Below are 21665 nucleotides of genomic sequence, written 5' to 3'. Positions count from 1 at the left end.
TTCGCCTACACAGGTGCGGGAAGCCCAAGGCTGCTTCTGCGCTTTCGCTGGCTTTCCGCGCGTCGTGGGTGCATTTGACGGCACGCATGTGCGGATACAGGCTCTTGGATAGTATGAAGAAGCCTACGTCAACCGCCACTTTTATCACTCCATAAACGTGCAGCTGGTGGTTCACAGCGACTGCCGCATCATCAGTGTCGTCGCACGCTGGCCGGGCGCCAATCACGACATGCGGATGCTGGCGAACAGCAGTGTGGCCGAACGCTTTGACAGGGGCGTTTACACCGGCGTGCTACTCTGAGACAGTGGTTACCCGTGGCTGATCACGCCGTTTCGCACTACAAACACGCCAGGGAAAAGGCGCTACAACGCTGCATACGGCACAACGAAGGCGATTGTGGAGAGGTAAATCTTGACGCTTCGGTCGAAAACAAACACAGGTGCCTATAGTTGGTTTCGTATACACCGTATCGGGAAGTGAGCAACACATGAAAAGGTAAAACGCACACAGCTCTATGCAGTACGCGATTGAGCTCTCATGCCACCACGTAACAACATAACATAGGTGTGCATTATTACTCAATTTGTACTGGTTGCATTGTGAATGTGGGGTTCAGACATTGAGGCATTAAAACAGGCGGAGTGAACATCTTCCTTAATTATTCCATGCACTATGGTTATCAGAAGCATACTTATATTATGCAGCAATAATTTCAAGAAGGCAGGTGCTCATCTGTTATGGCGCTTAAGTGCCCTGTGCTCTTCCATTTTGTTGTGATATTCTGCCAAGTGAAAATACGCACTGCTCAATAGAAAACACAACTTTCAGAATGTGAATGTACAGTATACCGTTTACAGATAACAGCCGGAAAAGCACGTAGCGTGATGTAGACACATGAATCAATTTTTGCATGCTACCACTATGTTTGGGTGTGACTGTACCAATTAAAAGAGTGTGCCTTTGCCTTTGTAGGTCGATCGGGCAACTGAAGCGGCGCTTCCACTGTTTGCATGGGGAACTGCGAATCGCACCTCACCGGTGCGCAGCTGTCACCATCGCCTGCTCTGTGCTGCACAACATTGCCAAGGTGTACGCATGCACTAGTGATGATGAATGCCTGCTTCCACCAGAGGTGCCAACTCCTCCCAGTGACATGGCTGATCATGGCAACACAGTGCGAAATGCACTGGTGCAGCAACAATTTCCCCGTGTCTCAAGCTTTTTATGTAATTCTGAAATAAGAAAAGGGGAAATATGTTGTTCCCTGTGTTACTGTTCTAACATATCGTGCCCTGGACTTCACGAAAGCCCTTGCTGAATGCGCAGTGCTTTTGTCATAATTGCTGACACCGTTCGACAGTGAACAGGAGCACATTACATTTTGTTTGTGTACACAACAAAAAAACTAAAAAATCCAAAAAGTAAACAATTGCACAAGAGAACGTGAATGTTAACAAAAAGTCCAGCAAGAAATTTACTGCTTCTTAGCATTTCATCTACGTAATTAACCTCGAGTACAAAAGATGATTGGATATTTAAATCTTGTTCTTTATGTTAAAGCGGTGCATGTTGCCAGAACAGCACAAGTTGAGGTAGGGAATCATGGAACCTGAAACCATATTATGTATGCAGGGAAACCCATATATATAGGCATTGAATACTGCTCCAAAAAGTGGTCACAGGACGACGCATATCACCTAGATATGCTCTAGATTGCGTTAATGTGAAAACTACGCAAGCGTACCACAGTCGTGAAGATCATTTAAGATGTCAGTTCTAAACTAAATTCACAGCAAAAATGCTACCACTAAGGTTAATGCCCCCAACATACACGTATGTTTCCCTGGACAACAAAAATTCCCTATTTGATTATGCAATAGTTTTATCGCAGTTGAGAAATAGCTAGAAAGTGGATAGAAACACGGGCACAGAAGAATCCTAAATATCAAAACCCAAGCAAGAAAATTGAGTACAAAGATAAACCTAGGCATTGTTAAGGAATACACCAGAATGCTTTCTGCTTCTTGGCATGTCATATAGGTGTTCTAAACTTAGACAAGATAATTGTATCTGCAAACATTGCTCATAAGACGCAGCTGACACGTTGCCGTAACAGTGGAAGTTCCAATAAGGAATGACACGCCAAGCACATCATGAACAAAGAGACAACCCATCCACTCGACCTGCACATTGTTTCAAGAAAGGGTTGCAACCACACCAGGCACATATCACATAGCAATATGCTTTTGCCTCAGTGTGAAACTACATATTCGTATCACGTGTGCTGTGAAATGCCATCCCAGGTGGACGTAAGTATCGAGAGCCTTACAGTACGCCGTCTATCATAGCCTGAACTGTTCTGGTACGTTAAGCCCCATTAAATCAAACCATATCATGTCTGAGAAAAAAAACAAGTCCCAAAATGCATTCCGGCTCCACAAATAACAAATATGCATCACAAAGCTTACAGATAGCTTTACCTCAGGTTATTCCGAACCTTTGTGCTAATAGAAACGTCATTACGAAAGATATGATTGATAAAATAATCTTGGGTATAAAGCTGAATGAAAATTTTAAAAAAGTATGGGCCCACTCAGTTTCCTTCCCCACCATTTGCCATCTCATTGGCCTTTCGTTTGAGTTCCAGCTGTAGTTTGAAGATCTCGAGCTTATGCCGCTCTTTTTCTAGCTGAAGTAGTTCCAGCTCTAACTCAGCTTTGCGCGCCTCTGTCGTTGTTCATGCTTGTGTTGCTGCTAAAACTGCATCAGCAATAGCTCCATATTTGCTGATGACGGCAACAGCAGCATCGCTGACTGCCTTCCAGCCTTAAGCTGCGCCTGACACTTTTGCTGCTGCTTCTGCAGCAGCTCCTGCTTCACTCAGTTCAATATGAACAGCTCTTTCTTTGCCTTCTAGGAGAGCATATTCCAACTCAACATTTCTTGAGCTGGATGGCCTTCTGGAGGCTATGATTCTGCTGGGCTGGCCATGAGGAGTGTGGAGCCTGAGGTGCCGCTGCTGCTTGTTGCCCTCTTGTGTTCAGGGCTGCTTGACCTCCTGCTGCTGGCGATGGTGCTGGAGTGGTGGCTACTGCCGCTCCCACCAGTACTGGTTCCAGGACCGTGTCATCGTGCAAAGACAATGCGTCATGTTGTGGTGGGCTCCCTTGGTTGCCAAATTCTGAGCCAGCAGTGTCCCCTTCAGCTTCTGTATGATCCGATGAGTATAACATTGCCTCATCAACTACATCCAGAGGGGCTTCATAGTCCGTGTACACCTCTGTCAGATAGCGGTTATTTATCTCGTGTTGCCTTGGGTCATCAGCAGGGTTTGACAAAGGCCGGTCATCACCATCATCATGGAGCCTGCGTGAACAATTTGCACCTTTAGTGGTCCTTAATATGTATAAAGAGGGGAGTAAGCAGAATGATAAGCACTGACGGAAATGCATTTCTGCTTGTTTCAATGTGGCAGCTGTGTACAGAGCCTTGATTTCAGTCTGGTGAGGTTACCTCTTTGTACAGGAAGTGCTGAACATTATGGACTTGCATTGTATTAACTGTGTATTTGTATTCACTAAATGTTGAAAGTGTGAAAATTTTATTTTAAGGGCTTTCTCATAAGCAAATTAGAGCCGTTATGCACGATATAAACTTATGAGTGCAATGTTTATGTTTATGTCTTATGTTTTGCAATGCACAGGCAGCAATCTAGTGATTTAATCCTGTCTTATGCATGTGATCGCAGTCTCTAATTCTTGTGCCAGATTTAGTGTATCTTCATTCAGCAGCAAATACAAAAAATATACGTTGCACTATTTTCTTACCACAGCACTTTTTCTAATCGTTGACATAAAGACCATAGTGACTGCAGTTCATTTCACTTGGGGAGGTTTTATACATACTCGTCTAGATTTACAGCGTCAGGTGTGCCCTCGAAAATTGGGTTATTTGCTCCGACGACGTCCCTGACAGCCTCCAGCAAGGCAGGCAGCTCATATTCATTACTGCCAGCACCTGCACACATTAAGAAATGCTGCATTAGGAACTAATATAAGCATTGCATTGTCTTACAATGTGTATCACAGGGAAAACGTCACATTAACATGCCACAATCAGTAGCCTTGCCCAGCAGCAGAGGTTGTGTACCGTACACTGCGTTTCTATCTAGGACGTGACATTACGTTGATTGCTTTATACCTTTAATTCAAGAGATGATGTTAATCACTTTTGTGTTCTTGAACTTTGTTGTGGTTGGCAAACACTATTCAGCCAACAGCTTTTGTGCGTGCCACTTTCCTACTTTTTTTTTAACCTTTGTGTATAAATATTAACTCATTGTTTTTCTTGCCTGAGTGTAAAATAAACTTTATGTTGCTACCAGTGATGCTGGCTCGCATTCCGCTACATGTGTTATTGCCAATTATAGTGTGTGCCAGGACTGCCTGTTGCTGCTGAACTTCAATTGTATCACGAATATGAAGGTCAACAAGACAGACATCATTAATCCTAAGTCAGCAGGCATTAAATGTAAAAGAACAGCACAGAGACAAAAACAATCGCCGAAAAGCGAGACATATTTTCTTTGATATACTCTAAACGTATACAGCCATCTGTGTTTTTATATTTGGCAAAGCTTTTCATCCCGTGCAGTGCTATTTATTCTCAGACATTCCTTTCTTGCATCGGTTTCTTGCATCTTCAAAGTTAGGTTTTCATCACAGTTACAGCCCTTCCAGTAAAAGTAACTTGCAATGAGGCACGCTTAACTGCAATTTCTGTTATTTTCTGAAGAAGTGGTAAGGACAGACGCTTCGCATACTCGGAACTAGTTACAATAAATAGTAAATTGAAGCGGGCAATAAATTCTCAGATCTCAATATTGACCACAGTATAATTCTGCTCAACAAGTAAGGAAGAATATTATCCTACAGAATGCTGCATACCGGTCAATATTTTGGAGGTAGCGAAATCCACGACTTTAAATTTAAATCGGAAGAATGTGGCTTTCTCCGCCCTCGTCGCGCTGTTGTCCATAAACAGCTGCATGAGACAAATGTTGTGTACTTAGCGTCGCTTTCTCGCGTTCCTTTGCCAGGCGGTATTCGTATGTATTACGCTAGACTGATGGAAGCGGGCCATATTTCACTTGGTTGCGGTCGTATTGAGCATACCTGCTAAAGTTCACTCCGCGAGCGATGACGAAACGAGGAGTTACAAGCATTGCGCAAAACCATATTCTGCTGAATAGATAGTTTGAAAGCCGCGTACCCGAGCGCTAGCCTTGTTCTGAATCCAGCTACAACTACTGCCGCAGACGCGTAAGGCGTTCGAGCTTTTCAGGGGTGGACAAAGTAAGCACGTCGCTGACTTCAAACAGTTATCACGTGTTGCCTAAATGAACTACCGCCGCAAACGCGTAAGGCATTGGAGTTGTTCAGCCGTGGACAAAAGTAAGCACGTCGCTGAATCCAAACAGTTATTACCCGTTGGCTAATTGAAACTGCCGGATATGGTGTATGCCCGAAGGTAGTGGACGATAGCGCGCTTTTGCATGTACAAACGATGTTTCTTCACTTTTGATAGGGAAGGTGTGATTGCAATTAGAACGGACCGTAACGGTCGGTACCGCAACACAAATTTTACTGCAAATAGAAGGGATCACTTACAGGTTTGTCTCTCGTGCTGACGTAGGCGCTGAACTGTCACCTTCAGCTGCTGCTTTAGGTTCTGCCACTGATTTTTCAGCTATTTTACTTGCCTCTTCGCTGAGCGATGCGAATTTAGTTTTTGGGTAACGTCTGCCCAAGCTTGCTCAGGCTTTTTCCTTGTCACAGCCGAATTGAACTTACTAAATAAGGCCGTGGTTTTCCCGCTTATGATATGTACCAAATCTAATTTTTCGTCTTCACTCCAGTGATGGCTCTTGAGTCGCTTGGCGGGCGGTTGCGAGGACAAGCTTGATAACACGTGCTTGCCGTCAACGTTTGTAGCTGGCTCGGCTGCTTCTGCAGGGGTGACACAAGGCGTGAGTGTGGCTGGATGTTGACATCGAATCGCGATCAACTATTAGACAGCGCGAACGCCTGTCGCCGCCGCAACCAACTTCCGGCCCATTCCCCATCTCATTCCCTGCCGACGGCGAAATTTCCCACCTAGGTACTAAAAGTACCTAACGTCTTCAATAAGTCTGGACTATAATTTATTCTCGTCGGTTCGTGCAAGCGTTTCATAATGGCCGGAAAGTCCAGTCTTATTTTAGGTTACGCTAAGACAAGATTCGGATTTAAGTCTGGACTTAGACGCTCGCGTTTGTGCAAGCGGACCCAGGTGTTACGAAAACCTCGCAGAGGATATAGTGAAGCTTTTGAGAAGTCTTGTGTGTATTTAAAACGGTGCATAGCAGGCCCCTGGGAATTCGGAAGGGTGTGAGAATTCCCTCGTAGCACCTCAATGTCGTTGGTGTATGAGTCGCACAAACATGTAAAGATTTATTCCATAATGCACGTGTGTTTGTACTAAAAGAACACGTTTATATTTAGGAGGACGACCAGCCCCTGCCAGCATGACTACAGCTTCGGTTTTGGTGGCAGTTGCAAGTCATATGGCCACCAGAATACGAAATGACGACGACTCGGACGGAGCAGTGTACCTGCCGCCGGTTCAAAGCGAACCAGTCATCCGGCTGCTACAGCCGATGATTCTGGCAACGACGTGCCTGTTCTGCAATACTACGGTACAGTAATACTTAGGTTGTGCCATTACGTATATTGAGTCATCACATTCCTGAGCCCAATATGGGGTGGTTGCGGTGAGCAAAAAGCGTAAAGAAATTCATTCAATTTTGCCTGGCATATATCGCATACGCTGCTTCTGTTATCTGACCAGTGTATTGTAGTTTTAATTGCTTTGCAATTCAAAAAAATGTGTACCGAAGAGCCAGTACTCGTACCGTATTTACGTACGCATGCGAATGTTTCAGAAGTATTACACCAACTGCAAATCTCTTGATTAGTGATTTGCAATGCAAGTACTTGTCATATCATTATGTGCCGCAATTTCCAGAGAGATAATTACCAGCTTTCAAACTCGTGCAGCTTGGTGAACATTTAATTTTTATTGCCTTATCCTTACGCTTAGCTACCACTTCTTTACAGAAGAGCTGAGCAATTCTGACAGTCAGCTGCAAGATTCAGTAATGGAAACAGGAAGTGACGGCACAACCACCCCGCAGCCTCCTGACGCAAATGAAATGCTTGGTGCATGTGCAGCCAATGACGCCTCGAGCCAGCCAACCAATGCTCCTTGTAGTGCTGGTGCAGACTCCACCAGAAAACACAGTCCGCCACTCGACGCTGCGCAGGTTGCGGTTGCTACTACAAGTCCATCTAGTTGCAGAATGGCGCTATTGGAAAAGACACTTTCGGAGGAAAACCATATTCGCGTCAATGCGCGAGGAGCATGGACTCCGAATGAGGCTTTTGCAGGAGGGCCACGATGACATATTAGAACAGGACATGAAAAGCATAAACTAAATATAGAGATTTTGCAAGCGCATAAAGAAGCAAAATTGCGTAAAGTGATGGTATTACGCGACCAATAGATGTGGAGTGTAGCGAGTGGCGCGCCAGGAATACGGAGGAGGAGGGGGGGCACTCACGCTACCTCGGGTGGAGAGGGGAGCAGGCGGGTGCTGGCGTGCGTCTTTCATGCCGGAGCGCGAAGTACACAGAAATTACTTTGGGCTGGCAACGCTCCTGCGCCGCAGTTCTTCCTTTCGAGGCCCTGTGCGGAAGTGCAGAGAATCCAGCGAAAACACGGGGAACGTGGTAGGTGGAAATTTTAGACGATGAGCAAAACGAAAATAAGCTGAAAAAGGAGTGTGTGTGTGGGGGGGGGGGGGGTTCTATTGCGGGGAATCTCGCACTCCCCAAGTTGTTCACGCTTCTGTCACGAAAATGGAAACTACAGGGAGATGTCAACCGGCTAACACACGGACCTACCTTACATTCCTTCGCCGACGTTAAGCAGCACACCTATTTTTTTTCAATTCTGCAAACTCGCCGCTAATAGACCCTTGATCGTTGCGTCGCCCACACGCCTTACCCTCTGTCCATTTTAGAAGAACCATACCTATATGCACTGTGCCAAGAGAGCACATGTCGCCTTGAAAAAATATAAGTCCACTTGTCGGAACGTTGGTTCCTGTTGTTATGCTGTTACCGAGTTGTTTGGGTCGTTGAAGCCAATGAAGCTTCTTGTGCTATTTTTTATGGGAGGAGATCACTGTGTTCCAACATTTCTGTACCAGAGGTAACTTAGCGGATGGTACAGTGTACCACCTATTCTCTCGATTTACTTTCACTGCGATAAAGATAAAATATGATATACGACTATTTCTTGAGCAAAAGTACACTGACTTGTGCCAGTTGTTACACGTCGCGTGGGACACAATGAAATAAGGACCAACGAAGTGCTTCGTTTTTCCTTCCTCTCTCTCATCCAGTCCCACGCACTGTTACTCAGCTTGCCTCTAGAGGTTCGGAAATAGCTGCAGTGAAGCGTATGCCCTTCGCTGCAACCACAGGGTGCACTTATAATCTTCCTGCTGCACGAGAGTGGAGAGCTGGACTACTTGATGCCGTGAATATGTGCGGCGCACCTAGCCTGCACTACATGAGGTTTACTAAATTTTTCAAAAAAATACTAGCACTAAACACATGTTTCCGTAAATCGTCACAGCGTGCACCATACTTCAAGAAAAGCTTCTCTCTATAAGTTGCCGCGCCCGCATTCCGGACCCGTCGACTGCCACGTGATCAATTGGTGGGAAATGTTCTTCAGAGGTGTTTCGTACCATGCGTCTGCATCGACTGGTTGACGGATGATGCTCCGGCGGTTCGATTGGCTCGGGTTTTCTTCGCGACAGTGCCAAACTATGTAGAGCAGCACAAGCGGTAATGATGCTTGTAGCACTACAGGGCCTGTGTTGCAGTTTCATGTCGAAGCAAGGGAAGCATCGTTTCCAAACACCAAAAGCCCTGATGATGATGAATGTGGTGTTTTGTGGCGCAAGGGCCAAATGAGGCCAAAGAGCGCCAGGCCGGTGGTAATGCGTTCCCAATGGAGGTATGAATAACGAAGGGCAGATCTTACGGCGGCTGTAAAGGGGCCTGAAAACAGTCGCTCTAAAATGCATAAAACCGATACAAGATGAAATTATGCCGATGGTTAATGGGCTGTACAATGGACACGAAATACACATTGTGAAGTAATGATGATTTAGTAATATATCTCACAGATATACTTTTTCCAATAAGCACAACTGCCTTACAGAGTCCTTGGGATGCAAGGGCCTGTAGGCATGTGCTATGCTAGACTACCATCACAGCGGCATCCTCTAGAAAGAGGATGTGCTATGAATATCTGGGGCTAAAAACTTGCAAGTTCAGATCGTTCAAGAAATTTAGAACTGATTTGGTGTGAAAGAACGGTTCTTCACCAAGAAACATTGCTGGATAGAAAGGGGTGTGCTGACGATATACAAGGGGAAAATGTCTCTTTCTCTCAGCTTCGGCTTCCCGACACTCCAAGAGGACGTGGAGAACGGTCAGCCTCTCACCACATCTACCACACGTTGGAGGTTCATTTCCAGTCAGTAAAAAATTGTCGGTGTCATAGGTGTGTCCTATCCTGAGTCGACAGAACAGGACATCAGTTCGTCGTGTTTTCGCTTTCGGGGGCCAGAAACCTAACTTTGGCTTAATCAAGTGAAGCTTATTCGTAGCTTGCATGTCCCACAAGCGTTGCCAGTGGCTTCGCAGATTCTTCCGTAAGAGAGGCTTCAGATCTGTGACAGGGACAGCAGCCGTAGGAATAATAGCTTGCGAGGTGATTGATGTAGCCATTTCGTCAGCTAGTACATTCCCCTCGATGCCTCTATGGCCAGGTACCCAGCATATAATGACATGCTGTTTAGACATATACGTTCTACAGAGAATGGAATAGAGCTCTGTAAGTACAGGGTTTTTGTGTTTACAGAGTGACTTCAAAGCTTTTGCGACTCTTAAAGAGTCTGTAAATATAATTGATTTTTGAAGATTTGATGTTCTGATATGTTTCACAGCCGACAACAGTGCATGGGCCTCAGCCGTAAATATACTTGGTTCAGGGTGCAGCACACCGGATTCCGAGAAGGATGGACCAATGGCTGCGTAGGATACCCCGACATGCGACTTAGAAGCGTCTGTGTAGAGCTCTGTACACGAGTACTTGTACTGGAGCTCCAAGAAATGCATTTTGATATGTCTCTGGCGCATGTTTAGTGACCTCTACAAAGGATGTGTCAGGCTCTATCTGCTGCCACTTCCATGGCGCTAACAGTTTCGCTGCAGCCATAGGACAATGTTCAATCACCGGAACACTCATCTCCTCACTGAGGTTCCTTGCGCGCAAAGAGAACGGTCTTCTCGCTGCAGGTCGGTTATTGAAGAGTATGGCATCGGTCATATCGTTTATGCATGAATAAGAGGGGTGTTCGCGGTTAGAATTTACTTTGAGGAAATATGTAAAAGTGCTATATGATCTCTGAAAATGGAGTGACCATACATTTGCTTCTGCATAAAGGCTTTGTACGGGGCTTGTCCTGAAGGCTCCAGTCGCGAGGCGGATTCCTAAATGATGGACAGGATCCAACATCTTTAAAGCACTTGGTGTAGCGGACTGATATATTATAGCGCCATAGTCAAGACGTGAGCCGATAAGACACCTATACAGGTTCAAAAGACATTTCCTGTCACTGCCCCATGTTGTACTTGATAGAAGCTTCAATAAGTTCATTGTTTTGAGGCATTTAGCCTTCAAGTATTTAATATGCGGGATGAATGTCAGTTTCGAATCCAGAATGATGCCGAGAAACTTGTGCTCGGCGCTTACAGGTAATCTGCTACCAGAGAGCTCAACAGCAGGACGTGGTACTATTCCTCTCTTATTCGTGAAAAGAACGCAGGTACTTTTCTGTGGGCTCAACCTGAAACCATTTTCGTCAGCGGGGTTACTACGTAATTAAACACGCGGGATCACCGAAGGTCGCGGTTTTAGTTCACAAAACGGTGACGGCCGTGGGACAACATTATCAACATCATGACATTAATCACGTGCTAGTGGAAGTCCTCCCGCAGAAGAGGGGTAGACGTAGCACATTCATCCTGAATTTGTACAGTCCGCCGAGGGCTCAGAAAGACGACTTCCGCAACATCATTTACGACAGCGTGAGAGCCGCTGGCTGCAACCAGCTGGTTGTGGTTGGAGACATGAACGCTAGACACACGACTTGGGGCTACCAACAAGACACGCAAAAGGGAAGGTCGCTCCTCGATGCGGTTGACCAAATGGGCCTCGAATTGATAACCAACCTCCTCCAACCAACCCGAGTAGGCAACAGTGTAAGTCGAGACACGTTTCCGGACCTGTCATTTGTAAAAAACGTAAGGGAATACTCATGTGCGCACCTGGGCGAAACATTGGGCAGCGATCACTATATCCTCAGCATCTCTGTATCCACGCCGAAACTCAAGAGAACAATTGGCGAAATTAGGCTTACGGACTGGGAGGCATTCAGGCAGTACCCCCCGCCCGAAAATGGTATAACGGACATAGCGGAATGGATGCAGCACCTCCGGGACGCCCACATTCAAACCACTAAAACCATCCAGCGCACGGTCGAGACGCCCGAAGTCGACCGCCGGCTCTTACACCTGTGGGAAGCCCGTAAGGGCCTCCTCAAACGGTGGAAGCGACAGCGGTTAAACCGGAAACTACGTCTACGAATCGAGAAAATAACAGACGAAGCCAGAAATTACGCAAACGAGTTGACGCAGCAAAATTGGGTACAGTTTTGCACCTCGCTCAAGGGTACCCTGAGTACGGCGCAGACGTGGGCCATCCTACGTTGCCTGATCGAGCCCGACAAAGCGAAATCGACAACCAGTCGGACGCTTCTAGAAATCGCCCACAAGTTCCCCGGAAACGACCAGGATCTGATTGACACCCTAAAAACCAGATACCTGGGTAGCGACCCCATACAACCCTGCCTCCTAAAATATGAAGGAGAACCAAGACCAGAACTGGACGCTCCCATCACGGAGGAAGAGGTGTATGCCGCGGCACGAGCCTCACAGCGCAACACTGCTCCCGGAGTTGACAAAATCACCAATGCCATGATTAGAAACCTGAGCCCGATGAACATCCAGGACTTGACCGAATACCTAAACGGGGAACTCTGGAGCAAGGGCCACGTACCGAACGAGTGGAAACACGCGGAAATCGTGACCATTCCCAAACCCGGCAAGAAGCCCGCGATCGACGCCCTGCGTCCCATCTCGCTGACTTCGTGCCTCGGCAAGCTGTACGAGAGGGTCATCGAAACCCGCCCCCAACATTACATAGAGGACGGTGACCGCTTGCCGCACACCATGCTTGGCTTCAGGCCGGGACTTTCTGCTCAAGATGCGTTCCTAATCCTAAGGGAAGAAGTTCTCAAGGGCATCCCGAAGGGAGGAGAACACCTCCTGCTCGCACTCGACCTAAAAGGGGCCTTCGATAACATCTCCCACGAGGCCATTCTCAAGGGACTGAACGACATCAGCTGCGGGGAGCGCATTTTTAATTACGTTAAATCGTTCTTGACGGGCCGGACGGCAACCATCGGAATAGGCAAGACTCGATCGGATACGATCGACGTGCCGAACAAAGGAACACCGCAAGGGGCGATAATCTCCCCGATTCTATTCAATGTCGCGATGCTAGCGCTGACCAAACAGCTGCGGAAGATCCCCGACCTAGGTTACGTCCTGTACGCAGACGACATCACGCTCTGGGCCACCAAGGGCTCCCTAGCGCGAAAGGAGGCGACCCTTCAAGAGGCCGCGACGGCCGTGGAGAGATTTGCGGCAGCGAGCGGGATGCGTTGTGCGCCCGAAAAGTCCGAAGTGATCCGGGTGCACGGAGGAGGAATCTACAAGTCCCCCGGCCCTATCGACCTCTATCTTGAGGGCCAGAAGATAACGGAAGGCAATAAGACTAGGATTCTGGGTTTTTGGATCCAGAGTAACCTGAAAGCCTCCCATACCATCCAAACCCTAAGGTCTGCCACCAACCAGATCTCGCGGATTATAAAACGAATTACAAGAAGCCGCAAGGGCATGCGAGAAGAGGACACGATTCGCCTCGTCCAGGCTCTGGTGATCAGCAGAATAACGTATAGCATGCCGTATCACTATCACTCGCTAAACAAACGCGACCAAGAACAAGTCGATGCCATCATCAGAGGCGCGTACAAAACGGCCCTGGGTCTCCCTGTCACCACCTCAAACGAGAAGTTAGCGGCCCTCGGGATCCACAACACCTTCGCTGAGCTGTCGGACGCGGTTATGGCTTCGCAAAAGGCCAGACTACAGAACACGGCGGCGGGCAGAGCCATCCTCCACCGGACCGGAACGGCAACGGAGCTCCGTGCCCTCGATGGGCAACGATCACTCCCGCCAGAGGTCAGAGGCAAGATCAAGGCGAACCCGATACCGAAGCACATGAGTCATGAACTCCATGAAGGACGACGCAAGGCTCGCGTCGACAGACAGCGCCGACAATTCAAGGGTGACCCGTACGTAACGTACGTGGATGTGGCGGCGTACCCTGTAGGGGGCCTCTTCGCGGTAGCCGCCGTGAACGGGAGAGACAACTCCTTGACCCTCGCGGCCTCCGTAAGGGCAGAGACCCCAGCTGCGGCTGAGACCATAGCCGCGGCGCTGGTAATAAAGCAAGAAGACAGGGTAAGCAGGGAAGTCCACGTCGTTACCGACTCGCAACAGGCCTGCCGTAACTTTACGAACGGACGAACACCGCTGCTGGCGGCTCAGATTCTAGGCCCGAGGCTGCAAGAATACCATCAAATCACGTGGACGCCGGGTCAGGCGGGTCTGGAGGGGAACGAAAGGGCGAACGCCCTAGCTCGAGCGCTAATGAACCGAGCGGGGCAAGACCAATCGTCTCATCAATCCCCACCCTTTACCTTCATGCCCCTGCCATCCAATTACTGCGACCGACTCGAGATCCAGCGACTCAACCGCAGGATTTATCCTCCGCCTCACAAAAAGCTCAGCACTGAAGATGCCGTAGCTCTCCGACTTATAGACTAACACATTTCCAAACCTACACAGATACAGTAAAATGTTCCCACATACATATCGCGGCATCTGCCCCTGGTGCTGCGACACACGCCCTACACTCTTTCACATCTCGTGGGGGTGCGGGGGCAAACCGCAACACTTAAAGACGCCTAGCACGTCATTTGAGCGGTGGGAGGTACAGCTGACAGCTGACCTGGCGGGACAAGAAGCTCTCGTCCAGCAAGTACGTCGAGCAGCCATGGCCAGTGGAGTCCTGGAATGAGGACACCACCCACTCGACCTCAAGAGCAACCACCTCGATGGTCCGAGTAAATGTTTTCTCTCTCTCTGTCTCTCTCGTCAGCCCATTTTGCCACTTTATTTGAGGCGTGCTGGACATGTCGTTCGCAGATAGTTAAGTTGCATGATTTAAAACCAAGCTGAACGTCATCGACATATACAGAGTATGAGATCGTTCGTGGGATAGCCATGCCCAAAGAATTCATTTTCACAATAAAGAGTGTGCAGCTTAGCACACCACCTTGTGGAACACAAGTTTCCTGGGTGAAAGACCTTGACAAGGCATGGCCCACCCTAACACGAAATGTGCGGTTAGAAAGGTAACTTTCAATGATACTTAACATACTCCCGCGGATACCCATAGCGGAAAGGTCTCGAATAATACCGAAGCGCCACGTGGTGTCGTATGCTTTCTCCAAATCAAGTAATACGGAGAGAAAAAACTGCTTGTGTATGAAGGCATCCCTTATATTTCACTCAATGCGGACAAGGTGGTCTGCGGTCGACCTGCCTTCTCTGTAACCACACTAGTAAGGATCTAGTAGTCTATTGCTCTCAAGGATATAGATTAGGCGCCGGTTTATCATCTTTTCAAAAAGCTTGCAGAAACAGCTTGTCAAAGCGATAGGCCTGTAACTACTAGGTAAGGACGGGTCCTTACCCTGTTTGAGTATGGGTATTATTACAGCTTCTTTCCAAGAAGATGGAACATACCCAGCGGCCCACATGACATTAAAAAGTGAGAGGAGTGTTTTCTGTGTTTCAGGATGCAGGTATTTGATCATTTCATAAATGATACGGTCACCACCTGGTGCTGAGCAGTTGCAACTAGCAAGAGAAGTTTTGAGCTCAGCTAAACTGAACGGGCAGTTGTAATCTTCATTTTGGGCACATTTCCGATCAAGGCGCTGTCGCTCTGCGCGTTCTTTGAATTTTAGGAATGACTGTGAGTAATGCGACACACTGGAGATATACTCAAAGTGTTCCCCCAGACAGTCTGCCTGGTCTTCCAGGCCATCTCCATGGGTACTTACTAAGGGCAGGGGGTTGGTCTCTCGGCCTTTTAGTTTATTCACCCTATTCCACACTTTTGCCTCGTCTTTGTAAGTATTTATTCTAGATATGTACCGCTCCCAGCTCTCTCTTTTCGCACGTCGACGTGTTCTCCTGCCTTGAGATTTGACTTCTTTGAAATTAATAAGGTTTTCAGCTGTTGGAGAATTACGAAGCAATCCCCAAGCTTTGTTTTGATTTTTGCGTGCATTTCGGCATTCGTCATTCCACCATGGGATGCTACGGTTCTTTGCCAGTCCATTAGATTGTTTAATGCATTTTGTTGCAGCGTCAGTAATAAAACCAGTTAGGTATGCCACAGCATCGTCTATATTAAAATCAGAAATGTCGTCCCATCCTAAACACGTGATTTCTCGAAACAGTTCCCAGTTTGCTGATTCGAGGTTCCATCGAGGGAAATGCGGCGAACATGCATCTGGTTTGGTTAGGTTTAATGTAATTGGGAAGTGGTCACTCCCATAGGGGTTCTTGAGAACAGACCACTGAAGGTAAGGAAATAGTGAACTCGAAACGATGCTCAAGTCTATGGCCGAGTATGTGTTATGCGTAAGATTGTAATACGTTGGTTCTTTTTTGTTCAATAAACATGCACCTGAAGAAAACAGAAAATTTTCTATCAGGCGCCCACGCGCATCGGAACGCGAGTCGCCCCACAGGGGGCTATGTGCGTTTAAATCACCAACGACTATGTATGGTGGAGGAAGTTCATCGATAAGGCTTTGAAACTCTGCTTTAGAAAATTGACAGGAGGGGGAGACGTATATCGAACAAACTGTGATTAACTTACCAAACAGCACAGCTCGGACTGCAACTGCCTCAAGGAGAGTTCGGAGTTTGATTTGCTGACATGCAACGCCCTTATCGACTATTACGGCTACACCCCCTGAGGAGGCGAGTGCATCTTCGCGGTCTTTGCGGAAAGTGGCATATTGCCTGAGAAAGTTGGTCTGTGTTACTTTTAGGTGTGTTTCTTGGACACACAGCACCTTTGTAGTGAATTTGCGAAGGAGTTCTTTAACATCATCAAGATTGTGAAGAAGTCCTCTCACGTTCCATTGAATTATTTGGGTATCCATAACGGGAACGAGGTTAGTGCTGTGTGGCTAGAAAAAGAATTCAGGTTACAGGACCCTTTTCCGGTCCTGTAATGCGATGTTTCTCTTTTTTGAGCGGTCGAGCGATTCTCGCCGCTCTTTAGGCGCTAGTGGCGCCCTTTGACTTGGTGTCGTGTCCATCGCCTCCTGCGAAGCGCTGGACACCCGCTCTCGTGAGCGATTTGTTTGCTGAGAAAGCCTCTTCTCAAAGGATGAGGCCCTTGAGGCCACCAGCCCGGAGGTCGACGGCCCCTTCTCGGATGACGGAGCTGCGCTAGCCGCAACCGCCGAGGGGGCAGGTGACGTCACTGCCGGCTCACTAGGTGTGGGCCGGACAGCCGCCGGAGGCCGTTGTGGCGCTGCCCCCTGATGCGCCACTTCGGCAAAGCTATTCTTCGGTAAGGATACGCGCCTGCGTGCCTCCTTAAACGAAATGTTCTCTTTGGTTTTGAGTGCCACTATTTTCTTTACATTTTTCCAATGTGGGCAGGACCGCGAGTACGCGGGGTGCTCCCCTTCACAATTTACACAGTGTGGAGTGTTCTGGCATGACTCGGACGGATGTTCATGGTCGCTACATTTGGCACAGGTTAGTCGGCCACGGCAGTTCTGGGAACTATGGCCAAACCTTTGACACTTAAAACATCGGAGGGGATTTGGGAAATACGGCCTCACCCTGATCTTCACATAGCCTGCCTCGATTGTTTCGGGCAGGACACCTGAACCAAATGTTAGAATAAGATGCTTAGTCTGAATTTCTTTACCATCGCGCCTCATTTTGATTCTGGTCACTCCAGCCTTCAAGTAGTTCAGCCTCTGTCAGATCAATCAGGTCACTATCTGATACAACACCACGGCTGGTGTTCATGGTGCGATGCGGTGTCACATTCACTGGAACGTCCCCAAAAGAGACAAAATTCGGCAGCTTTTCAAACTGATTTTTATCTCGCAGTTCCAAAAGGAGATCCCCACTTGCAAGTTTGGTTACGTTAAAGCCTTGGCCAAGAATATCGGTTATTGATTTAGATATTAGAAAACGAGAGATCATTCCCGCTGACTTTGCGGTTTTCTCCGAGTGGATGACATGAAATTTGGGAAACTTTTCATTATGACTACCATAGAACTTAAATACTTCTTCGGTGCGCCCTCGTTTATGATGTCGATCAGGAAGGGGTGGAAAAGAACTTGCCATAGATATATGCGGAAATTCGGCAGCACCGCCAGCCACCCACCATGGAGTCCAACAAGGGGACGCTGCAGGACCGTGAAAAGACATGGCCTACACGCGCCAGCTGTACGATACTACTATAACCAAATCTGTTATAACCAAGGTTGGCTATACCACACAAGGTTAACCCTTGCTGCCTGGCAAAAGTGGAAATAAAAAGGAAGCTAGGAGGAGACAGGAAAGACCAAAAGCAAGAGAAAGACGAAGATTAGAGAGGAGGATAGGAAAAGGCAACTACCGATTTCCCCCGGGTGGGTCACTCCGGGGGTGCCGTCTACGTGAAGCAGAAGCCAAAGCCAAAGAGGTGTGTTGCCTCCGCCGGGGGGGGCCTTAAAGGTCCGAACACCCGGCATCGGCTCAACCCCCAGGATCCCCTTTTCCCCGGACACGGCTAAGCCGCGCACGGCTACACGCGGGAGGGTCCAACCCTCGTGTGCTCGGGTACGTGGTGTCGCCACACACCAAACGCCTGCTGACACAGACGCCCCTGCGGGGACCAAAAGCCCTCTCCACGGAGTTGTGCGTCTTGATGTGGGCCTTGTTGGACGTATAATAACAAAAATAATGCAATTGCCTACTTGCACAGTGTGCGTCCTTAACACAATCAGCAATCTAATTAGTGTACCTCTGTTTGTATTTGCTGCGTCAATATTCAGGGATTAGCAGTGTAGATTAGCTTTCTGATTCAGTTTACAAACATGCTCTAATTTTAAAATCAGCTTTTGCATTAGGGCCTATTTGATTTAGTTACTTGCCTTCCTTCTGGAGTGTTGGCTGAACCTGGGTCTGCAAGGGGGGTCATTAGGAATGGGAAACACGAATAGCCCATATCTCAAAGAATTCCTGGGACCTGATGTTATTCATAAAGAACTCGCACCCGGGAGTTGTCAAATATCCTTCTGCCATGTACAGACCCTGGCCAGCTTGCCACAACGTTGAAGAACTGTAGCTGTGGTCCCCCCACAACCTGCAGAAATATTACGCTATTATGAGACACACCAACGGTTGGAAGTACCGGCATCACATAACATGCACCAATGAACATAAAATCACGTATAAAACCTTGGACAGTTGCAAATTGTAACATACTTGAAGTTAGGCTATCTCTACGATATCGTTCAGAGTTCCCACATTAACTACAGCGAGCAATAATAATCGGTAACTCACATATGAAATTGGTAGCTATTTAATATAATACTGTAGCACTAACAAAACAAATGTGGACAGTAGTCAAAGGTAACAACACACAGGCGCTGTGTGTTAGCTTGCATATACGGAGCTTCATAAATAAGGGCAACAGTTTTGCGCGACATTGAATAATCACAGCCCTATTTATAGCGAAGCTGTTCGTTTAGAGCTGTTTGAGAATTCCGTTTGCCTGTATATGACCTCTGTAACCTTCGCACATAAATTTTTTTGCTCCTTTGGTTCTTGTAGCAAAGCTGGAAAAATGAGCAAGTGCTCCATATAAAGCCTCTAAACAGGCACCTAACGAGTGTTTAGCAATTAGTGTTCGGCCCCTACTAAACTCACACGCTTACAATTCTTTCTGCGCATCACCCCTACGATGTCCTGCATTTCTTTTAAAGGTAAGCTTTGCGGATGATTTTTGTTTTTGGTTTTTTCACAGCACCGTGACATTTGGTTTTTTCACAGCACCGTGACAAAGGCATCAAAGGTTTTTAAAAGCTTGTAGTCGCACAAAAAGTCTTGACGTAAAATGTTCTCTTCGAAAGCAGGGGCCGTATTAGGCAAACAATCTTTGTTCACGTATTCGCTACCTGTTACGTTTACTCATGGCTACCGTGAAATATCTGTGCTATTTAGGTAAAGATACCCGCCAGCCGCGGCCGACCAGATAAATTAGCAACGGTGCGCATCCATCTGTCCGGTGACGGCAGTGGGTACCTGTCGGCGGGACGACGCAACTTGAAAATACAGGCGAGAGCTCGCGCATACAACGAACGCGCGATAAACACAAGCAACCACAGAACAGCATCTGCCACGCGGCGTCGCGTCGCCGTATCTGCTCCGTCGAAGCCGATAGCCACTTCGCCACGCTCTACTCTCACCACGGCGACCTACATGTCACTCAACCATTCCGCATTTTCCGCGGAGCGTCGGCAGATGTACCAAGGGGAGATAAAAAAACCTTTTCTGTCTCGAAATTGCGTTGTTCTGCCCATAGGTAGCCGCTGCCGTCACCGGATCGAGGGACGTGCACCGTTGGTAATTTATTTGGTCGATCACGCCTCGAAAGCAAGCTGAGAATTGTCCCCGCCGAAAGACCATATGTATCATGCTCAGGCTGAGACGCGTCTCGAACGCGGAGATCGCTGTTATCGGCCACTCGACGTACGGCGTCCGCGTATAGTGCCGCAGGAAACGAGGAAACGCTGACGCAATGTATCGCGGAAAAGAATCTTATATAACGCGGTTCCTGTACTTCTTGCTCCACATTTATATTTCTGCGTATTGCACATTGGCTCTACTTGCGAAAATTCGTTAATACAATCGTTGTGGTGAAGCACATGTTGACACAAAACTATTATATTCTTGCAATGAATCACTTAGTGCACATACCCGAACATTCACAGAAAACACACCCTTGTGGTGGCGGTATACTTCAGCATCGTCATCACCACGGCTTTTGATTCTCACATGTGTGCAATCAATACACCCGGTCACTCCGGGGAAGTCAGCAATCTCGTAAAAGTCCCGCATCACGCTGGACATTTGGGAGGCTCCTGGGAAACGAACAACCGCTCTGAACAGATGTCTGGCGATAAGCCGAGTCACATTTTTCACGATGCGACAAACTGTAGGCTGCGACACGTTTAGCAAGTCTCCAGCGACAATTTGGAAAGTACCAGCACCGTACAATCGCAGGGTGACCAACATTTGCAGCATTGGTGGCAGCGGTAGTCCCCTATAGTCGTCTTTCGCTCCAATCGGTAGAAACGCCAGTAGTTCTCGGACTGTTCCCTTCGTGAAACAATATCGTGCGAAAAACATGTCTTCATAGAATTCCGTTGGGTCTCCTTTGTCGCGCAACGATGGCCCTGGTACACACGGCAAAACGTACGGAGCCCCGAATACAGCATCAGAAGTTCTGCACGCAAACTGAAAGGCTGATAGTCTCTCCATGGGGCTTGCATTGCCCAGGGGGCGCTGCGAAAATGATGCTAAAAAGCGCCCTCTGTCCTGAACTGGTGTAGCGTAGAAAGTTGTCCGCTACTTGTTCCGCGCCGGAGAGATGAAGCGAGCACACTGGAGATCCGTAGACGTTTCCTGATTCGATTTATTTGAACTTTGGTTAACCGAATATAAGCATTTACGCACTTGTACAATTCATAACTGCGACATCTCAGCAGCACTCGCTGCGACCTCGTCCCTCGGTGTCTCCGGCGCGAACTGCCCTGGGACCCTCGGGAAACGTCACAACATCCCGCCCGAGAGCAAACAGATCACCAATACCAACTCTTCGTTGATCAGGGCCAATCAGGCCGCACAGATTCAAATACTCACAGCCAATCGTTGGCGGAATCCGCCGAGTTTGAACTTGATGACAGCATTTGCCTGAAGAATTATGACCCAAATAAAAGTAAAGATGTACAGAAAACTACAGAGACATCCGTTGGGCTTTAGACGAACTAGCGGCGTCTACAAAAAGAAAACGCACAAAAGAGCCGAGAAGCATCCGCAAACAGTTTGAGCAATTAGGAGGCGTCGCTTCCGTCGCCAGTACAAAGGGTGGGGAGGGGGCTACAGCGCAGTCGGCCGGCCGGACCCTCAGGCTGAAA

The 21665-nt window shown here is 47.8% G+C and overlaps 1 protein-coding gene across 1 annotated transcript; it reads right to left on the bottom strand.

Annotated features, from left to right (window-relative positions):
* Window positions 1-2934: 2934 nt before the first annotated feature.
* On the bottom strand, window positions 2935-21299 carry LOC142563445 (uncharacterized). Its single transcript, XM_075673998.1, is given in 5 exon segments — window positions 2935-3367; window positions 3907-4018; window positions 16328-16473; window positions 18618-18829; window positions 20446-21299. Coding segments are annotated over 5 exon segments (1467 nt in total). The 5' UTR covers window positions 21010-21299.
* Between the last annotated feature and the right edge of the window lie 366 nt (window positions 21300-21665).

The sequence above is a fragment of the Dermacentor variabilis genome, chromosome 11 (genome assembly GCF_050947875.1).
Source record: "Dermacentor variabilis isolate Ectoservices chromosome 11, ASM5094787v1, whole genome shotgun sequence".
NCBI classification, from domain to species: Eukaryota; Metazoa; Arthropoda; class Arachnida; order Ixodida; family Ixodidae; genus Dermacentor; species Dermacentor variabilis.
This window is presented reverse-complemented; position numbering and strand designations above follow the sequence as displayed.